Source organism: Sorex araneus, chromosome 6 (assembly GCF_027595985.1).
Source record: "Sorex araneus isolate mSorAra2 chromosome 6, mSorAra2.pri, whole genome shotgun sequence".
Lineage (NCBI taxonomy): Eukaryota > Metazoa > Chordata > Mammalia > Eulipotyphla > Soricidae > Sorex > Sorex araneus.
Window position 1 is genome coordinate 23,229,567 of NC_073307.1, and position 20,427 is coordinate 23,249,993.

The following is a 20,427-nucleotide window of genomic DNA, read 5'->3' on the forward strand; positions in this document are numbered from 1 at the left end:
AGAATGGAGATATCAGTGCTGCCACCTCAGATATATATAGAAAGAACTCTGGCCATTATCAAACCAGATGTTGTTGACAAAGAGGAGGAGATAAGAGATATTATTCTCAGATCTGGATTCACCATTGTTCAGGTAATTTCTGGACAAGTGACCGTGCTCTTTTCTCTCTGTGCTTCCTTTTATACCCTTACACAAAATTCCAGTAACCTTTTTTTTTTTTTAAAGTGGTGATGGGGTAGTAAACGATTAGGGATCAAACCCAGGACCTCAGACACAGAAGCTTGTTCTCTCCTGCTGAAACTACAACCTAACACCTAATTAGGCGAAGTTGTTTAATATTTTTGTTTGTTTGTTTTGGGGCCATGCTCTGAGTACTCAAGAATTGTCCCAGTAAGGTGCCCTGGAAGGCTCTTCCAGTGGTGCTCACAGGACCATGAGGGCTCTTACATGGAAGCCTTCCAACCTTTTGAGCTATCTCAACCCTATTAATCTATTTAGTGGTTTTGCTGTTGTTGTTGTTGTTGTTTTTAGTTTATTTGAGGGGAGGTGGTTTGGGCCCACACCTGGTGGTACTCAGGGAACCATGTATAGTGCTAGGGATTAAACTGGGCCCGCTGGACAGGCAGGCGAGCACATTGTACAATCTCTCCAGCCCATGTATATATATATATATATATATATATATATATATATATATATATATATGTGTATGTACATGTACATACATATATATATACTATACTCACACATACACATATACATATGTTGCCACCCTATTAATAAATGTTTTTTATAAGTCAAGGATTTTTTTTCTTAATTATAGAAACTGGGAATAGAGGGAAAATCATCATCTAGAGAAATGAGGAAGATATTTGATATGGATTTCTTTACATATATAGGCTATAGATTTATAGATACATATTTTTATTTTTGTATATATTGCTTTATTTTGTTGAATTTTTTTCTTTTTGGTCACACCCAGTGATGCTCAGTGGTTACTCCTGGCGCTGCACTCAGAAATCACTCCTGGTGGTGCTCAGGAGACCATACGGGATGCTGGGGATCGAACCCGGGTCAGCCGCGTGCAAGGGAAATGCCCTACCTGCTGTACTATCACTCTGGCCCCTGCTGTTATTTTTGGAAGCCACACTAGGCAGTAATCAGAACTTACTCCTTAAGGTTCATCCTTTTGACTCTTGTGTACTATTCCCATGTGTGGATTAACCACTGTTTGTCTTTTGTTGACAGACTTTACATAATATTTTTTGAGTTACTACAAATATCTATTTTTTAATTGTTTTTTTTTTGGGAGGGGTGTTTGAGCTATCCTCTTACTCCTGGCTCTGTGATCAGGGATCTCTCCTGACAGGGCTTAGTGGACCATTTGTGGTGATAAAGGTCTAATTTGGTCCAGCTGTGTGCAAGACAGCGCTTTTCCCATGGGACTATCTCTGCAGCCTTCAAACTAAATTCAGCATTTACCCATATCCTTGTTCTTCCTATTACATTGTCAATCTAGAAGTTTGAAAATGAATGTGAGAAGAGTATTGTTGGGGGCTGGAGCCATAGCACAACAGGCAGGGCATTTGCCTTGCATGCAGCTGACCCAGGTTCAATTCCCAGCATCCCATATGGTCCCCTGAGCACCGCCAGGAGTAATTCCTGAGCGCAGAGCCAGGAGTAACCCCTGTGCATCGCCAGGTGTGACCCTCCCCCAGGAAAAATAAAGAGTATTGTTAAAAGACTATTCAAATTATTTTTCCTTTGCCACACCAAGTGGTGCCTGGGAGGCCATGCAGTGCTAATGATCAAGCCCAGAGTCTTATACATGCAACGCATGAGCTCACCACTTCAGCCAAGATAGAAATGAGTCTTTTTTTCGTGGGGTTCTCCTAGATGCTACTGGTGATATTTGGCGAGCAGGACAGATTGTCAATGTTTGGGTCTGGTGATGCTTTAACTACTTCAATGCTTGGACTGAGCAGTGTCAAGGGGGCCATCGGGGTCACCCTGGATGTCCTGTGGGCCTCTAGGGCTATACCCAGCAGTTCTTGGAGGGATGGAGCTCAGATCCTTAAGCATGCAGTGCGTATGCCCATGGCCTTTGAGCTGTCTTCCCAGCTCCAAGTATTGAACTTCTAGGGTTTTTTTGGATCACAATGGCTGCGTTCAAGGCTTACTTCTGGGTCTATGCTTAGGGGTCACTCCTGACAGGAATTGGGGGACTATAGGCAGTGCTGGAGATGGGGGGAGGGTCAACCACATGTAAGGCATGCATCTTATCTCTGTACCATCAGGCCCTGGGAATAATTCCTTAAAAATATTTTGGGGGAGGGGCTGGAGCAATAGTACAGTGGGTAGGGTGTTTGCCTTGCACACGGCTGACCTGGGTTTCATTCCCAGCATCCCATATGGTCCCCTGAGCACCGCAGAAGTAATTCCTGAGTGCAAAGCCAGGAGTAACCTTGTGCATCATCGGGTATTACCCAAAAGAAAAAATACATATATATTTTGGGGGGAATAATTTTTTAAAAATAAATATAACTGCGGGGCTGCAGCAATAGTACAGCGGGTAGGGCGTTTGCCTTGCACCCGGCCAACCCGGGTTCAATTCCCAGCATCCCATATGGTCCCCTGAGCACTGCCAGGAGTGATTCCTGAGTGCAGAGCCAGGAGTAACCCCTGTGCATCGCCAGGTGTGACCCAAAAAGCAAAAAATAAAAAATAAAATTAAAAAATAAAAAATAAATATAACTGGTATCACTGTCATCCTGTTGCTCATCCATTTGTTCGAGTGGGCACCAGTAACGTCTCTATTGTGAGACTGGTTGTTAACTGTTTTGGCATATCAATACACCATGGGTATCTTGCCAGGCTCTGCCATGTGGGCGAGATACTCTCGGTAGCTTGCCGGGCTCTCCGAGAAGGACAGAGGAATGGAACCTGGCTATCACTCCAGTGGGTAGAGCGTTTTCCTTGCACCCAACTGACTGCCACTGACCCAGGTTCAGTGACAGTGCTAAAGATAAGTGGAAGCTGAGAGAATACAAGAATACCAGAAGATATAAGGAAATACTACAGTATAGAGAAATATTTTAATTAAAAGACTAGGATAAAGATGAACTTTTAGATCTAGATTAAGGCACCAGTGTTGCATGAAGCTGACCCTGGTTTCAAATCTTGTGTATGGTCTCCTGAGCACTGCCAGGTATGGCCAAAGTTAAAAAAGAGATGAGAGGGGGCTGGAGTGATAGCGTAGTGGGTAGGGCGTTTGCCTTGCACGCGGCCGACCCGGGTTCAAATCCCAGCATCCCATATGGTCCCCTGAGCACCACCAGGAGTAATTCCTGAGTGCAGAGCCAGGAGTCATCCCTGTGCATTGCCAGGTGTGACCCAAAAACCAAAAAAAAAAAAAAAGAGATGAGAGATCAGGGCCTGGGAACATAGGAGATTTACCATTTACCATGCATGTGGTCAATCCTTATTTGAATCCCCAGCACCACTAGGGGTTATTACTGAGCACAGGGCAAGGTATCATCCCTGAGCCCTATCTGGTGTGGTCCCAACGCCTTGCCTACAAATTAAAACCAAGGCTCAAGATGGCCAGAATGATAGTACAGCAGGCAGGGAGTTTGCCTTTCACATGGCCAACTGTGGTCTCAACCCCAGTATCCCATATGCTCCCCTAAACACCGCCACAGTGATCCCAAACTGTAGAGCCAGGAGTAAGCCCTGAGCACAGCCAGGTGAGGCCCAAATCATACCCCCCAAATAAAACAAAACAAGAAATACAGGTCAAGAGACCTAGTACAAGACCCTTGCCATACATGCAGCCCACCCGGTTTCAGCCCTGGCACTGCATCTGATCCTCAGTGCTAGGAGTGATGTCTGAGCTACTGCTAGGTGTGGTCCAAAAAGCAAAAACCATATGAATTAAGAACAAAAGATGGAGCAGCTTCTTTTTATTCTTTTGGAGGTTTTGTTTTTTTTAAGTATTGGGATCAAGAACTGGGCTTTACACATGTAAGACCTGTTACCTCCCATGCGCCACATTTCTAGACTGGAACATTCATTTTGTTAACCTTGAGTCCAGAAAAAATTACATACACATTTATAGGTTTAGTAATGTGTATATATATGTGTGTGTGTGTATATATATACATATATATATGTATATATATATTTCTAAACCTATAAACTTTTTCTTTTTTTGCTTTTTGGGGTCACATCTGGCGAGCACAGAGGTTATTGCTAGCTCTGCACTCAGGAATTACTCTTGGTAGTGCTCAGGGGACCATGTGGGATGCTGGGAACCTGTATATGTAACTTCATTTGGGTGGGGGGCATACCCAGTGGTGCTAAGGACTTACACCTGGCTCTGTGGTCAGAGACCATTCTTTTCCATTCTTTTTTTTTGGGGGGGTCACACCCAGCGATGCTCAGGGGTTACTCCTGGCTCTGCACTGAGGAATTACTCCTGGCAGTGCTTGGGGGACCATATGAGATGCCGGGGATCGAACCTGGGTCTGCCTCGTGCAAGGCAAACGCCCTATCCTCTGTACTATCGCTCCAGTCCCCATCTATAAACATCTTTTTTAAATCTTAAAGGGTCAAAGAAAAAGAAATAGTGCAGGAGGAAGGTGCATACTTTGCTTGTGGCTGCTTCAGAAACCCTTGTTTGAATCCTAGGTACTGCATGTGGTCCCCTGATTATTTTACTCCTGAGTCCAGGGTTACTCCTGAGTCCAGAGCCAGGAATAGCCCCTAAACACCACTGGGTATGGTCTAGAAATAACAAAACCCAAACTTTTACACTAATCTTATGCATATCACAAAGAGCTAATTACCCTAATATGTGAAAAGCTCTGAGAAAAATGAGAAATTTAGTAGAAAATAGGCACAAAAAGTGAAGTGACTGTTAACAGGAAAAAGAAAAATGATGTTTTTTTTCTCTTTGGGCCACACCTGGTGATGCTTAAGGGTTACTCCTGGCTCTGCACTCAGGAATTACTCCTGGCAGTGCTCAGGGGACAATATGGAATGCCAGGAATCGGACCTGGATCAACTGCATGCAAGACAAATGTCCTACCCTTTATACTATCATTCGGGCCCCAAGAAAAATGGTACCTAAAATGTACAAAACAATGCTAAATCTCTGGGGGGAAAGTAAAGCAATACTGAGGACAACACAATATATTAATATAAAGTGACATAGGGCTGGAGCAATAGTACAGCAGGTACGGCACTTGCCTTACACGTGGTCAACCCAGGTTCAATCCACAGCACCACATTCGGTCCCCCAAACCGCATTAGGAATGGCCTGGAGCGATAGCACAGCGGGTAGGGTGTTTGCCTTGCATGCGGCTGACCCGAGTTCGATCCCCAGCATCCCATATGGTCCCCCAAGCACCACCAGGAGTAATTCCTGAGTGCAGAGCTAGGAGTAACCCCTGAGCATCGCTGGGTGTGACCCAAAAAAATAAAAAAAGAATGGTCTCTGAGCGCAGAGCCAGGTGTAAGTCCTCAGCACCACTGGGTATGCCCCCCACCCAAATGAAGTTACATATACAGGTTATTTATTTGCTGCATTGGCTACAAAAGATTGAAAATAATCCAGCATAAAAGATTTGTTTTATTTGGAGATAGCTCAAAGAGTTGCGGCACATGCTTTGCATGTGGGAGGCCCGGGTTCTATCTGAGGCCCTGAGGGGCTCCCCAAGTAGCATTTTAGGAGTAGCACATGAGCAATGCCAAGTGTGACCCCCAAACTGAGAAAGAGATTGATTACTCTCCCTTTTTATACTGTCCAGCCCCCATATCTCTTATTTGCTAAATTCCATATATATGGAATATATAAAAATATGTATATTTATATTCTATATATAAATTATATATATAGCACTGCAGTGTAGCACTGTCATCCCATTGTTCATAGATTTGCTCGAGTGGGCACCAGTAACGTCTCCATTGTGAGACTTGTCGTTACTATTTTTGGCATATCAGATACGCCACAGGTAGCTTACCAGGCTCTTCCATGCGAGCAGCATACTCTGGGTAGCTTGCCGAGCTCTCTGAGAGGGACAGAGGAATCGAACCCAGGTCAGCCGCATACAAGGCAAACACCCTACCTGCTATGCTATTGCTCCAGTCCAAATTTAACATATATATATATATGTATATATATATGTAACTTACTTGTCTTTGGGGCCATTTGTGGGGGCGATTGGCGGCTCTGCTCATGGATCACTTCCAGTCACACTGGGGCAGGAGGAAATTATTCAGTGCCAAGAATCAGACTGACCTCCTACATACAATGCATACACTCACCTGTTCAACTTTCTAGTCTCAAAATGCTGTATTTTAAAAAGAATTTGGGGACGGGATGATAGTAGAGTGGGTAAGACACTTTGCATGCAGCAAACTCAGCCCAGGTTTAGTTCCCCAATACACCATATGGTCCCCAAGTTCCGCCAGGAGAGATCCCTGAGCTCAGCCAGGAGTAAGCTGAGTAACCTCCTGGCCCCAAACCTAAAAATAAATAATTTTAATAAAAAGAATTAGATGTACCAGAACAATACTACAGCAGGTAGGTTACTTGCCTTGTAAGCGGCCAACTCAGGCACAATCCCTGGCATCCCATAAGATTCCCTAAGCCCACCTGGAGTGATCCCTGAGTGCAGAGCCAATAGTAAGCCCTGAGTAGCACTAGGTGTGGCCCAAAAAACACTACATAAAAAGAATTGGTAGGAACTAGGAATGCAGTTGGGCATTAGGACTCATGGTTCACTTGTATGAAGCCCTGGGTTGGATTCCTAGAACTAGTGACAAACGAGAATTTAGTGACTAATTCAGAGCCAGAGGGAGTATACAGGGGTTACGGCGCTTGCCTTCCCTAGTGGCCAACTCTAGGTTGAATACTAGGCACCACACACATGGTCTTCTGAACACGGCCAGGAGTGATCCCCAAGCAGTATCAGGAGTAAGGCCTGACCGTTGCCAGGTTAGGCCCCCAAATAAGAAGCAAATCAGGGCCAGAGAGATAGAACAGCGGGTAGGGTGTTTGCCTTGTATGTGGCCGACTTGGGTTCAATCTCTGGCATCCCATATGGTTTCCTAAGCAGAGCCCAGAGAGATTCCTGAGTGCACAGCCAGGAGTAACCCCTGAGCATCGCTGGGTGTAACCCAAAAGCAAAAGAGAAACAAACCAAAAGTGGCTAATACTCACTGTAGATTTAAATTAGTGCAAATAGTATTTGGGACTGGACAAATACACTGGCTGGACTCTTGTTTTGCACAGGCAACCTGGGTTAGATTACCACACATGGTCCCCAAGCTCAGTCAAAAGTGACCTCTGGGGGCTGGAGCAATAGCACAATGCGTAGGGCATTTGCCTTGCACACAGCCGACCAGGGTTCGATTCCCAGCATCCCATATGGTCCCCTGAGCACTGCCAGGAGTAATTCCTGAGTGCAGAGCCAGGAGTAACCCCTGTGCAATGCCGGGTGTGACCCAAAAAGCAAAAAAAAAAAAAAAAAGAGTGACCCCTGAGCTCAGCCAGGAGTAAGCTCTCAGCAGAACAAGGTGTGTCCCAAAATGATCACTCTTCCTACTTAGCAATTAGTTTCAAACCAAATATTGTGTATATATGCTTGTCTTTTTAACTGTGCTCAATGTACACACATCAAATTTACCATTGTAATCCTGTTGGGGTTTTTTTTAGGGGGTGTCATACCAAAAACTGCTGGAACAGCGTGGGAGGGCTTGGGGAGAGGGGTTGCTAAACATAAAACCTGGGCTCTGGCCTCTGAGCCATTATAGTCATTTTTAAGTGCACAGTTCAGTGGTGTTAAGTCTATTTTTACTGTTGTACAACTATCACAATTTTCCATCTCAACTTTTTCATCATCTCAGACAAATTGTACCTATTGAGCAGTAATTCCTTAGGAAAGGGATAAGGCTTAAATATAGAATTCTTTCTTGCCATGTGAGAGGCTCTGGGTTCTGTTCATGCTACCACACACATTCAAAAATGTAAGCAGTGGGTCCGGAGAGAAACTAAAGCACTTGCCTTGCATGTAGCTGACCCAGGTTTGATCCCCAGCACCCCAGATAGTCCCCAGCACCCCAGAAATGACTGTTAAGTGCAGAGCCAGGAGTAAGCCCTGAGCACTGGCCTAGTGTGGCCCAAAAACTTTTAAGAAAAGACCAAAAACTTAATAGTAAATTTTCTGTTTTCTTCTCTCCCTAGTTGCTAATAACTACTATAAAACTTTTTATATGGCTTTGGCCATTCCAGGTATAAGTGGATTTATCATATAACTTTTTTTTTTCTTTTTGGGTCACACCTGGCGAGCACAGGGGTTATTCATGGCTCATGCACTCAGGAATTACTTCTGTCAGTGCTCGGAGGACCATAATGGGATGCTGGGAATCGAACCCGGGTCGGCCGCGTGCAAGGCAAACACCCTACCCGCTGTGCTATTGCTCCAGCGCCCATCACATAATATTTGGTCTTATATGACCAGTATGATATCATTTTCTGTAAACATTATTGTATTTGGGAGTTAACTTTCTTGCGCCCTCTATGGAAAATTGTAAGATGATGGAGCTTTCAATAGGTGGCACTCTTTCCTTTGTTACAAATGGTTCCTTTTCTTCTCTTACTGCTTTACTGTGAAAACAATCATCTAATTCCAAAACATTTTACCTGAACTAATTTTAAAGTCCCCAATGGAATTGGTGGTTCAGTCTCAACTTTTCACATAAGCCCTTAATTTTGGGAGGAATGCAGATGTTCGGGAGTTATTCCTGATGCTGCTAGAGGTGTTGGGGATGGGGCCACGTATTAAAATGTCTTCATTTTAAATAGTAAAATGAAGGGTCGTACTAAAGTAGTGCTGTTGCAACTTCTTTGATTTTTTTTTTAATTTTGCGGTCATACCCAGTGGTGCTCAGGGGCTACTCCTGGTTCTGTGCTTGGGACGTCACTCATGGCGCTTGGGATCAGAACCTGGCCTTCCCGTGTGCTTTGTATGTGCGCAGCCCGTTGAGCAGTCTTTCCAGTCCTCAAATTTCTTTTCCATATGAAAAAAAAATCAGTATGAGAACAGATAGCAGCACCTGGCTATTGCCCCTTTCCTACACTCTTGTGACAAACAGTTGAATCACTATGGAGACACACTGCGTGCTAGAGACTTCAGTTTAATCCCTGGCATTGCATAGAACTCCAGGGTTTCCTCTGCCCCTCCCCCCCACCCCAGTAAAATCCACAAGCCTGGCTGTGGTGCTGTACGTTTAGTTCTGCTCTTCAGGGCATCGCCCTCTTCCAGATGTGGTACTTCCGTATACCAGCATCTTACTGGGTGTTTTTTTGAGGATACCAAGAATCAAACTCAGGCCCTCACGTAAGCAAGGTAAGGGCTCTACAACCAAACCAAATCACTAACCCATTCATACTTTTTTTTTTTCTGGTTTTAAATTATAGTATCATGGGCAGGAGCAATAGCACAGCGGTAGGGCGTTCGCCTTTCACGCGGCCAACCCGAGTTCGATTCCTCCGCCCCTCTCGGAGTGCCCGGCAAGCTACCGAGAGTATTGAGCCCGCGCGGCAGAGCCTGGCAAGCTACCCGTGCATATTGGATATGCCAAAAACAATAACAATAAATTTCTCAATGAGAGACGTTACTGGTGCCCGCTTGAACAAATCGATGAGCAACGGGATGACAGGATGACAGTGACAGTGATTTATAAAGTTATTCACAGTCAAGTTTCAGGCTTACAGTATTCCAATGACAATCTCACTGCAACTGTCCCCAGATTCCCTCACAACCCCCAGCCTGCCTCCTTGACAGGCACGTTTGTTTTGTTTTTGGTTTGGGGCCAAACCCATAGACTCTTCTGGGTTACTCCCGGCTCTGCACTCAGAAATTTACATGAGGGATGTTGGGGATTAAACCCTGGTTGGCGCATACGAGACAAATGCCCTACCCATTGTACTATAGCTGACAGGCACTTTTTTAAGTTTTGTCATAGTTTAGGGCTCTGTGGATTAAATACATAGACAATTTATAAAATACACAGTCCCAAGCACTGATGTGCCCGAGGCCCCTGACCCCAGCCCCTTTATCTCCCATTCACCTCTTCTTACTCCCCCCACCCCCCTTGATTCCTTTCCTTTTCTGTTCTAATTTCTCCAATCTACAGTCAAGGGTAATCGAGGTATTCCCCCTTTGATACATTTCATTCCCTCATTTTAAAATTCTGTATACCACAAATAAGTTGGAGAATCCAGTATTTGTTCTCCTGATTTTCTTCATTTAACATGATATCCTCCAGTTCCATCCAAGTTTCAGTGAATTACATGATTGTTTTATTGTTCTTTGCAGCTGTGTAGTATTCCATATGTATGTGTATATATATATGGTACATATATATATGGTAATATATATAAGGGTTGATATATATTTATCAATCGCACCTTCATTATCCACTCAACTGTCATTGGACAGCTGGATTTATTGCATATCTTAGCTATTGTACTAAATGCTGTGGTGAATAATGGGGTGTTGGCACCTTATTTTTTATGGTAATTGGTATTTAGCCATAAGTATTGACCCACTTGGGTAAGCATCATTCCAAGCTTCTTGCTCTGGCATTTTGGATCCCTTCCTACAAAGAAACCCATTTATCAATTTTCTGAAATCTTAATACACCTGCTGGCTGTGAAAGGGGCTTTAAGAGGACCATTTAGCCATTGGTGTAGCTCAGCCGTAGAGCACTTGCCTTGCCTATTCGCGGTGTTGTGTTGGATCTCTAGCATAAAAAAAAGTTGGTTCAGTTCCTGGCCTATTGTCCCCCAAGCCTACCACAAGTGATCCCTGAGAGCAGAAGCCAAGAGTAAGTCCTGAGCACTATGGGGTGTGACCGAAGTAATAGTACAGTGGGTAGGGTGTTTGCCTTGCTTGCAGTCAACCAGGGTTTGATCCCTGGCATCCCATATAGTCCCCCAAGCATCGCCAGGAGTAATTCCCGAGTCCAGAGCTGGGAGGAGCCCCTGAGCATCACCAGGTGTGACCCAAAAGGCCAAAATCAAACAAACAAAAAAAGAAAATAAAACAAAAAACCTAACCCAAGGGCTGGAGCGATAGCAAGGGCATTTGCCTTGCACTCGGCCGACCCAGGTTCGGTTCCCAGCATCCCATATGGTCCCCTGAGCACCACCAGGGGTAACTCCTGAGTGCAGGGCCAGGAGTAACCCCTGAGCATCACCGGGTGTGACCAAAAAAGAAAAAAAAAATCTAACCCATTTTAAATGAAATTTCTGCCTTAATCACACAAGACATGTCTTTATTTTTTATTTACTTTTTATTGTTTTGGGACACCAGAGATCAAACCCAGGTCAGCTGCATGCAAGGCAAATGCCCTCATGCTGTACTATCCCTCTGGCCCCCAATCATGGAGATTTTTAAACCTTCACTTTAGCAACTTCTCTCCATGACTCATCATCATTAGTCCAGTCAGAAGTTTTTCTTGATTTTTACTGTGAATCCCTCTGTTCCAGTTAAATTCTTTCCCCTCATGATTCACCTTCAGTGGCATCAAAAAAGCAGTAGTAGGGGCTGGAGAAATATGGGCACTTTGTGTTTCATGCAACCAATGCACCACATCTGGGCCCCTGAGCACTGTGGGGTGTGCTGCCCCAATAAAAAGCAGTAGTAAATTTAATAATTCTTTCATATAGCTTCTCATTCATGAAACAGCACTGTGAGGGGCTGGGGAGATTTTGCACAAGGCATTCCCGTCCCACCAGGAGTGATCTCTAAGCTCACAACCGGAAATAAACCTTGAGCAGTGCCAGGTGTTAACACTGTGGGCCAGAGAGATAGTACAGGGCTTAAGGTTGTTGCCTTCATACAGCCAACCCTGGTTTGAGAACCACCAGGAGTGAGTCTTGAGCAGTCAGGATAGCCTCTGGATAAAGCTGGTGTGACCCAGCCCCCCCTTCCTCCTAAAAGGTAATAACATATATATAAAACATTTCAAGTCTTAACTAAATGTAAAATAGTTCTTTTGGGGGAAGAGGGGTGTTTGGACAACACCCAGCAGTGCTCATGACTGTGCTCAAGGGTCACTCCTGTGTGGGGGCTGGAGCGATACCACAGCGGGCTGGGCGTTTGCCTTGCACGAGGCCGACCTGGGTTTGATTCCCAGCATCCCATATGGTCCCCTGAGCACTGCCAGGAGTAATTCCTGAGTGCATGAGCCAGGAATAACCCATGTGCATCGCCAGGTGTGACCCAAAAAGCAAAATAAATAAATAAATAATAAAAAAGAATTTAAAAAAAAATGGGTAACTCCTGTGGTGCTGGGGATTCAACCTGGGTCGACCCTGTGCAAGGCAACTGCCTCACCCATTGTACTATCTCTCTGGCCTCAAATAGTTATATATGTATATTTTATATATATATATATTTTTTTTATTGTTTTTGGTTCACCACCTGATGATGCTTAGATATAAAAAAAAAACACACAAAAAGAATAGATTGCTTGACTGAAGAGATAGCTCAATAGGATGGAATGTATGTTTTGCATGACAGGCATGGGTTTGATCCCTGACACATGTTCCATTCAGCTTTACTAGGAGTGACCCCTGAGCACTGTGCCAGGAATAGCACCCAAGTGCTATAGGGTGTGGCCCAAAGAATACACAGCTGATTTCTAGAGGAAAACTTGTTAACTCATTATGTTGCATTCATTTTATTTCTTTTATAGAGAAGAAAATTGCGTCTTAGTCCTGAACACTGTAGTAACTTTTATGTGGAACAATATGGAAAGATGTTTTTCCCAAATTTAACGGCATATATGAGTTCTGGACCACTTGTTGCCATGATATTAGCTAGATACCAAGCAATCTCTTACTGGAAAGAACTTTTGGGACCAAGTAATAGCTTAGAAGCTAAAGAAACGCACCCAGAGAGGTAATGTTCCCAGGGAAAAGTGAAATGGTTTCATTGTATGGAGTGGGTATTTATTTGAAACTTTTCCTAAATCAACTTTTTTTTTTGATGGAGATGAGTTCCAATTTACATTTTAAACTATTTAAATGTATATTTTCATACAAATACAGAAGAAGTCGAGGAAATATCTAATTTATATACAATTGATTGTCTTACTTGTCACTCATCCTTGAAATAAACTGTCACTGAAGTTTTCATGGAAAATCGGTATGGGTATGGTACTTTATTTCTCTGGTTTTGGTTTTATTTTTTCTTGATTTGTTTGTTTTTGATCCACATCGAGCTGTGCTTGAGGTCTTACTCCTGGCTTTGTGCTCAGGGATCACTCCTGATGGTGCTCAGAGGAGGACCATCTAGGGTACCAGAGATTGAACCTGGATTAGGTGCTTGCAAGGCAAGTGCCCTACCCACTGAACTATCTCTCTGGCCCCTGCATTGATTTTTTTTTTTTTTTACTTCTTCCCACCTTGAACCAGAGAAATAGGGACTGTGGCCTTGTGTGCTGTGGATCCTGGTCTGATCCCTAGCAGCACATACTTTCCCAAGCACAGAGCTCAGTGCCATTTCCTCAGTGTATATTTCTTCTACAGATTTAAATACATCTGATCTCTTTACGTAGATTTGGGGGAAGGGTGATTTGGGCCTCGCCCAGCAGTGCCAAAGGCTTACTCCTGGCTCTGTGTTCCAGGGACTGTATGAACTGCTGGAATCGGCCCAGGGTCCAATACATATAAGACAAGTGCCTTGACCTCCTGTATTTTCTCTATGGCCTCATCTAAATAAATTAAAATCCATTTTTTGCTTTGATTTTTGGACCACACCCTGGTGATGCTCAGGGGTTACTCCTAGATTTGCACCCAGGAATACTCCTGGCAGTGCTCAGGGGACCAAATGCAATGGGATCAAGCACAGGTTGGCAGCATGCAAGGCATTCTGACCCTTGAGCAATACAAGGTTGAACTACAGTTATATGTAGATTTTCTTAAAAATAGATGACATGGGATAGAGAGATAGTATATAGCAGGTAAGGCACTTGCTTTTGCATTTAGCCAAGTACTGTTCAATCCCCAGCACCACACATGGTCCTCCAGGTTCTGCCAGGAGTGATCCCAGAGCACAGAGAGAGCCAGTAGTAAAACCTGATCATGCTGAGTGTCGCCCCAAAACTGGACCTTCTCCCTTCAAAAAGGAAGAAGAATTTATAGAGTCAAATATAATACAACATGGTAAATATAGATTCTTTGGGGTTTTTCTTCAATCTTTTCTAACTTACTTTATTATAAGATTATAGTATATCTACTCTTATATAAAATATTGTTAAACATGAGGCCAGAGAGAAAATACAGCAGATAAGGCATTTGCCTTGTTGTGGCTGACCCAGGTTTATTTCCTAGCACCCCATATGGTCTCCTGAACCCCACTTTGAAGTGACCCCTGAGCACAGAGCTAGCAGGAAGCCCTAAGCACAGCCAGATGTGTCCCCCAAACAAAACGAATATGTGTTAAATAACTTATTTAATCTGTAAAGTTTCAGTTAAAAAAATACTATTAAATTTTGGGGGAGTTGAAAATTATATGCAAAATTTTGGCTGGGTAAATCATCAGTACCTCTTTCCTTCTTTGTTCAAAGGGTCAACTGTGAAATGCTTGTGATAAGTGGCAATTATTTTTAAAAATCCCTAAGTATAGGAGCCAGATCCATAGTACAGAGGGTAGGGATTTTGCCTTTCGCACGACCAACCTGGGTTCGATCCCTCACACCTACCTATATGGTTCCCCAGGCACCGCTAGGAGTAATTCCTGAGTATAGAGCCAGGAGTAACCCCTAAGCACTGCCAGGTGTGGCCCCAATTTTTTTTTAAATTCCCAAGTATAAAACATTTCGGATACTGAAAATTTCCTGACAGACCGTGGCGTATTCGATATGCCAAAAACAGTAACAAGGGGCTGGAGCAATAGCAAAGCGGGTAGGGCGTTTGCCTTGCACGCGACTGACCCAGGTTCGATTCCCAGCATCCCATATGGTCCCCTGAGCACCGCCAGGAGTGATTCCTGAGTGCAGAGCCAGGAGTAACCCCTGTGCATCGCCAGGTGTGACCCAAAAAGAAAAAAAAAAAAACAATAACAAGTTAACAAGTTTCACAATGAAGATGTTACTGGTGCCCACCCCAGCAAAAATTGATGATAAAGCATTTGTAAAAAGCAAGAAGGCTAATCATCTCTAACTGTTAGTCTAAGATCACTTTATGGCACAGATGATCTGAGGAATGCGCTTCACGGGAGTAAAGACTTCATTGCTGCAGAAAGGGAAATTCGGTTCCTGTTCCCTGAAGGTGAGTTAGACATGAGTAATTTGACAATTGCACTGCATTGTTTGCTCTTTCTTTTATTTGGGGAGTGTAGCTGGGAAGAAAAAAATAATCATTTTGTCTGGGCAGGAGAGATAAACAGGTTAAAGCACTAGCCTTGCGCCAGGCTGACTAGGATGATCCAAGGCATCACGTATGGTCCGCTGAGCCTCCTTAGGAGTAATCCCTGAGTGCAGAGCCAGGAGTGAGTCCTGAGCACCACCAGGTGTGGCCCCAAGGTCTCCCCATCAAAATTCACTTATATAAAATTTATTTATATAGGCCTTTGGGGCCACACTGGCTGGTGGTTGTTCAGTGTTCAGGAACTATTCCTGCCACACAGCTCAGGGTCAATCCTGACAGTGTGATAAACGTGATTTTTTTTTTTTTTTGCTTTTTGGGTCATACCTGGTGATGCACAGGGGTCACTCCTGGCTTTGCACTCAGAAATTACTCCTGCTGGTACTCAGGGGATCATATGGGATGCTGGGAATTGAACCTGGGTCGACCTCATGCAAGGCAAACGCCCTGCCCGCTGTGCTATCACTCCAGCCCCGTTTTTTTTTTTTTTTGCTTTTTGGGTCACACCCAGAGATGCTCAGGGGTCACTCCTGGCTCTGTACTGAGAAACTACTCCTGGTGGTGCTCAGGGGACCATATGGGATGCTGGCAATCGAACCCGGGTCGACCGAGTGCAAGGCAAACGCCCTACCCGCTGTGCTATCACTCCAGCCCCCCCATTTATTTTTTAAACATGTTCTTAATTTACAGGCTAGGAAAATCAAATTATATAAATACTAATATTATATGCTAATGTTTATGTGAATAATCATTTTAGTGATAAATGCAATGAAAGGTGCTACGGACTAATATAAAAGAAACCTTTTGCCAAAGACCTGCCAGAATTCTCCCAGCTTTCTCTAGTATCCTGGCAAAGTACTCCTGTTGTTAGTCACTGTCTTCCTGAGACTGAGCGTGTCTGCTAGTTAGAAGAAATCTTTCCGTGGAGTTCATGCCAAATTCAATTGGCTCAATCAATGGTTGAATAAATAGCAGTACTCCTACATTATAAAATAAATAAATAAATAAATAATAAATCTTTCCTACCACCTTCCTCTCCCTATGACCAGTAATGATTTAGGTATGAACATGTGAAACCAGTAGGTTTAGTAAGTTTAATCAAAAGTAGCACACTGGGGGATTGCAAAGCCAGGAGTAATCCCTGAGCACAGCTAGGTGTGGCAAAAAAACACAAGTCAAAGCTTTTCAAAGTTTTCATGACATTTAAATCTCTCTGAGGAGCCAGAGAGATACAACAACAGGTAAGGTGCTTGCCATGTACGTGACCTACCTGGGTTTTATCCCCAACACCAGTTTTGGTCTCCTGAAGAGAGAGACAAGGATGTCCTCCCCTGCTCACCAAACAGAGAGAAAGAGAGAGAGAGGGAGGGAGAAAGAGAGAGAGACAGAGAGAGATAGAGGTCTTTGAAGGTGTCCTTTTAAATGACTGTATAGTATCTCTTCACTTACTCAGCTTTAATAACACTTTCTATTTCCAGTGATTGTTGAGCCCATTCCAGCCGGACATGCTGCTCAGGATTATTTGAATTTCTATGTAAAACCAACTCTGCTTCGAGGACTCACAGAACTTTGTAAGGAAAAGCCACCAGATCCTTTTGTAAGAAAACTCTTCATATTAAAAGAATATTGTGCAGGCTGGGAAGATAGTTCACATCTTCCTGAGCATCGCTGGGTATGACCCAAAAAAGAAAAAAAAACAACTAGAGATAGTATATTTTTTTTTCTTTTTGGGTCATATCTGGCAATGCACAGGGGTTACTCCTGGCTTTGCACTCAGGAATGACTCCTGGCAGTGCTCAGGGGACCATATGGGAATGCTGGGAATCGAACCCGGGTCGGCCACATGCAAGGCAAATGCCCTACCCGCTGTGCTATCGCTCCAGCCCCGGTATTTTTTTTTTAATTTTGCACACGTGAATTATGTCTTGACCCGCGGAACCGGATAACAGGGGTTCACGAGGAGAGGGTGCAAGAAGCCCTTATGTATGCTTAGGTTTCAATCTACTTGCATCATGGCCTTAAGGCAAAACTAAAAGTAACTAATGGCAGCAGGGGCAACCAGGGGAGATAACAATAGATATCCAGAAGGCTGATCAATAAACCACAAGCCTACCCCAAGAATGTCAAGTCCTATCTATCTGTTCCTGTTGGCTAACCATCCTGCTCTTGTAAAAATGCCCCAGTCCTCCGGTTCTTATAAAATGGCTTTCTCAACATGTTTATGCGAATGTTTGACCGTAAGTGTTTGTACAAGCTCTATGCTGAAGGCCCGCTCACCACAGAATTACAGTGTTACTCATAGTTGGGATTTTGACCTCCAGTGTTCCATCACCAGTCCCGACACTGCTGCCAGCTTCCCTCTATCAGTGTTCCCAGGTTCCCTCTGCTCACCCCAGCCCCAACCTCCCATTTTGATAGGCACCTTTTATTTATTTATTTATTTTGCTTTTTGGGTCACACCCGGCGATGCACAGGGGTTACTCCTGGCTCTGCACTCAGGAATTACCCCTGGCGGTGCTCAGGGGATTATATGGGATGCTGGGAATCGAACCCAGGTCGGCCGTGTGCAAGGTAAACGCCCTACCCACTGTACTATCGCTCCAGCTCCTTGATGGGCACCTTTTAAATTTGGTTATCAAAGTTTTGGGTCTCTGATTTCAGTGTTGTTGACCCAGTAGTTTTCATATTTTAAAACATTATATTTCATGGAACCGCAATGAAAATGGTAAAGAAAAAATAAGTAATAAAACTTTATATTTTTTGAAATAGTGGGAGGCAGTTATTAAAAGCTATTCCATAAAGTGACTAAAGAATAATGGTAGCTGCCTCCCAGCCCTCTGAAGGTGGTGAAGGGAAATAACTTTATATATACCCAAAGCATTAAGCATTAGTACTACTGTAAACAATTAACATGTAAAATAAAATATTACATATATTTTTTTAGGTGATACCTACATTTTTTTAGGGGGAGGGCAGTTTGGACCACACCTGGTGGTGCTCAGGGTTTATTTCTGACTCTGCGCTCAGTGACCACTTCTGGGGGGTTTTCCTTGCTTTGTGCTCTGGGGTCTCTCCCAGTAGTACTTGGGAGACTGTCATGTGCTGGGATTTGCAACCAAGGCTGGCCAGCTGTCAGGCAAGCGCCTCAATCTCTGTCCTCTCTCTTCAACCCATAATTTAATTCTTTTTCATGGATAAGTTGTTTATCTTAGTATTGTTTGTTGAAGAGATTATACTTTCCCCCTAAATAGACAAGCTATCACTGGCAGATATTAATTGGTCATTTACAAATGGGTTTATTTTTGAATTGTCAGTTCTGTTCTATAGACTTATATCTCTGTTTTTATGTTAATACCATAAGTTCTTGTCGCTGTTTTCAGGTCATATTCTACAGTGCTCAGGAATTAACCCAGCTCAGTGCTCAGGGATCACTCCTAATGGTGCCCAGGGGACAATACAGGGATTGAACCTGGATCTCCTGCATACAAACCGGTGCACACAAACTTTTTTGGAGGAGGGAGGGCAGGTCACACCAGCAGTGCTCAGAGCCTATTCCTAGCACTGTAATTGGAGTTACTTTTGATGTGATTTGGGGGGGACCCACTTGGTGGTGTTCAGGGACCACTTGTGGCATTTGGCTTATGAGTCACTAGCAGCGAGTGCTGGGGTTGACTGTGGGCCTCCTACCTGCACAGCTAGCTCTCCAGGCCTTCGAGTCAGCCCTCCGCTCAGGATGTCTAACATATTTACAGTACTGAGTCTTTTTTCTTTTTGGTCTGGGGCCACACCCAGTGGTGTGGCTCCTGGCTCTGTCCTCAGGGATCCCCCACATTCAGGGGACCATGTGGATGCTGGAGAGCAACCTAGCTGGCTGCATGCAAGGCAAGCGCCCTACCCTCTGTGCTATCTTTTTTTGCTTTTTGAGTCACACCAGGCTATGCACCGGGGTTACTCCTGGCTCTGCACTCAGGAGTTACTCCTGGCAGTGCTCGGGGGACCATGTGGGATGCTGGGAATTGAACCCGGGTTGACTGCATGCAATGCAAACGCCCTACCCACTGAGCTATCGTTCCAGCCCCTGTACTCTCTTCAGCCCCAGATTTATTCCCTTAGACAATGTATTTTTCGAAGTACCTTGGTTTATAACACTGTTAATGACAGGGCTTCATGCACACATATTTCAGCATTCATGGTCAGTTTCTCATTCTTCCCCTGTCCCCCTTTGCTGTGGTCGCTGTGCACCAGTGGTCACGTGCACTTGGTCATGGTTCTTGCATCAAGGATCACACCGAGCCAGGGATCATACTGGGCAGTGATGTGGGCCAGGACTTGGGATCAAATTCATGATCTCAGGCATGCTAGGGATGTTCTCTGCTGGAGCTTAGCCTGAAGCACTGATCTCTCATTATTCTTGAAGTGATGGATGTATATGTACATATATATTAAATATGTAAATGCTTATTAACTTAAGGATTTTTTTTCCTCTTTTATTCTTAGGTTTGGCTAGCTGATTGGTTGCTGAAAAATAATCCCAACAAACCTAAACTTGGTCACCACCCAGTTACATAAGAATCTTAATAAAAATAAGTCCTCCAAAGAACAAATCATGAATTGTCTTTTTATAATAGATATGCTTCTATTTAAAAGCAAAAAAAAGAAAAAAGGTGATTTTTAAGTGAACTAAGTTACTTGTAACCGTATTTTCCTTTTTAAAATTTTGGGTTTTGGGGGGCTGGAGCAATAGCACAGCGGGTAGGGCGTTTGCCTTGCCCGAGGCTGACGCAGGTTTAAATCCCAGCATCCCATATGGTCCTATGAGCACTGCCAGGAGTAATTCCTGAGTGTAGAACCAGGAGTAACCCCTGTGCATCGCCGGGTGTGACCCAAAAAGCAAAAAAAAAAAAAATTTGGGTTTTGGGCCACATGTGGAAGTTCTCACAGCCAACGTCTGGCTCTGTGCTCAGGGATCACCTGGCAGGGCT

The 20,427-nt window shown here is 44.0% G+C and overlaps 1 protein-coding gene across 1 annotated transcript; it reads left to right on the top strand.

Annotated features, from left to right (window-relative positions):
• The first annotated feature begins 3 nt into the window (after positions 1 to 3).
• On the top strand, positions 4 to 20,030 carry NME5 (NME/NM23 family member 5). The gene is made up of 5 exons (XM_004609983.2): positions 4 to 132; positions 12,772 to 12,977; positions 15,249 to 15,349; positions 16,924 to 17,042; positions 19,943 to 20,030. Exons 1-5 carry the CDS (start codon positions 4 to 6, stop codon positions 20,012 to 20,014), a joined length of 627 nt encoding a protein of 208 aa, XP_004610040.2. The 3' UTR covers positions 20,015 to 20,030.
• The last annotated feature ends 397 nt before the right edge of the window (positions 20,031 to 20,427 follow it).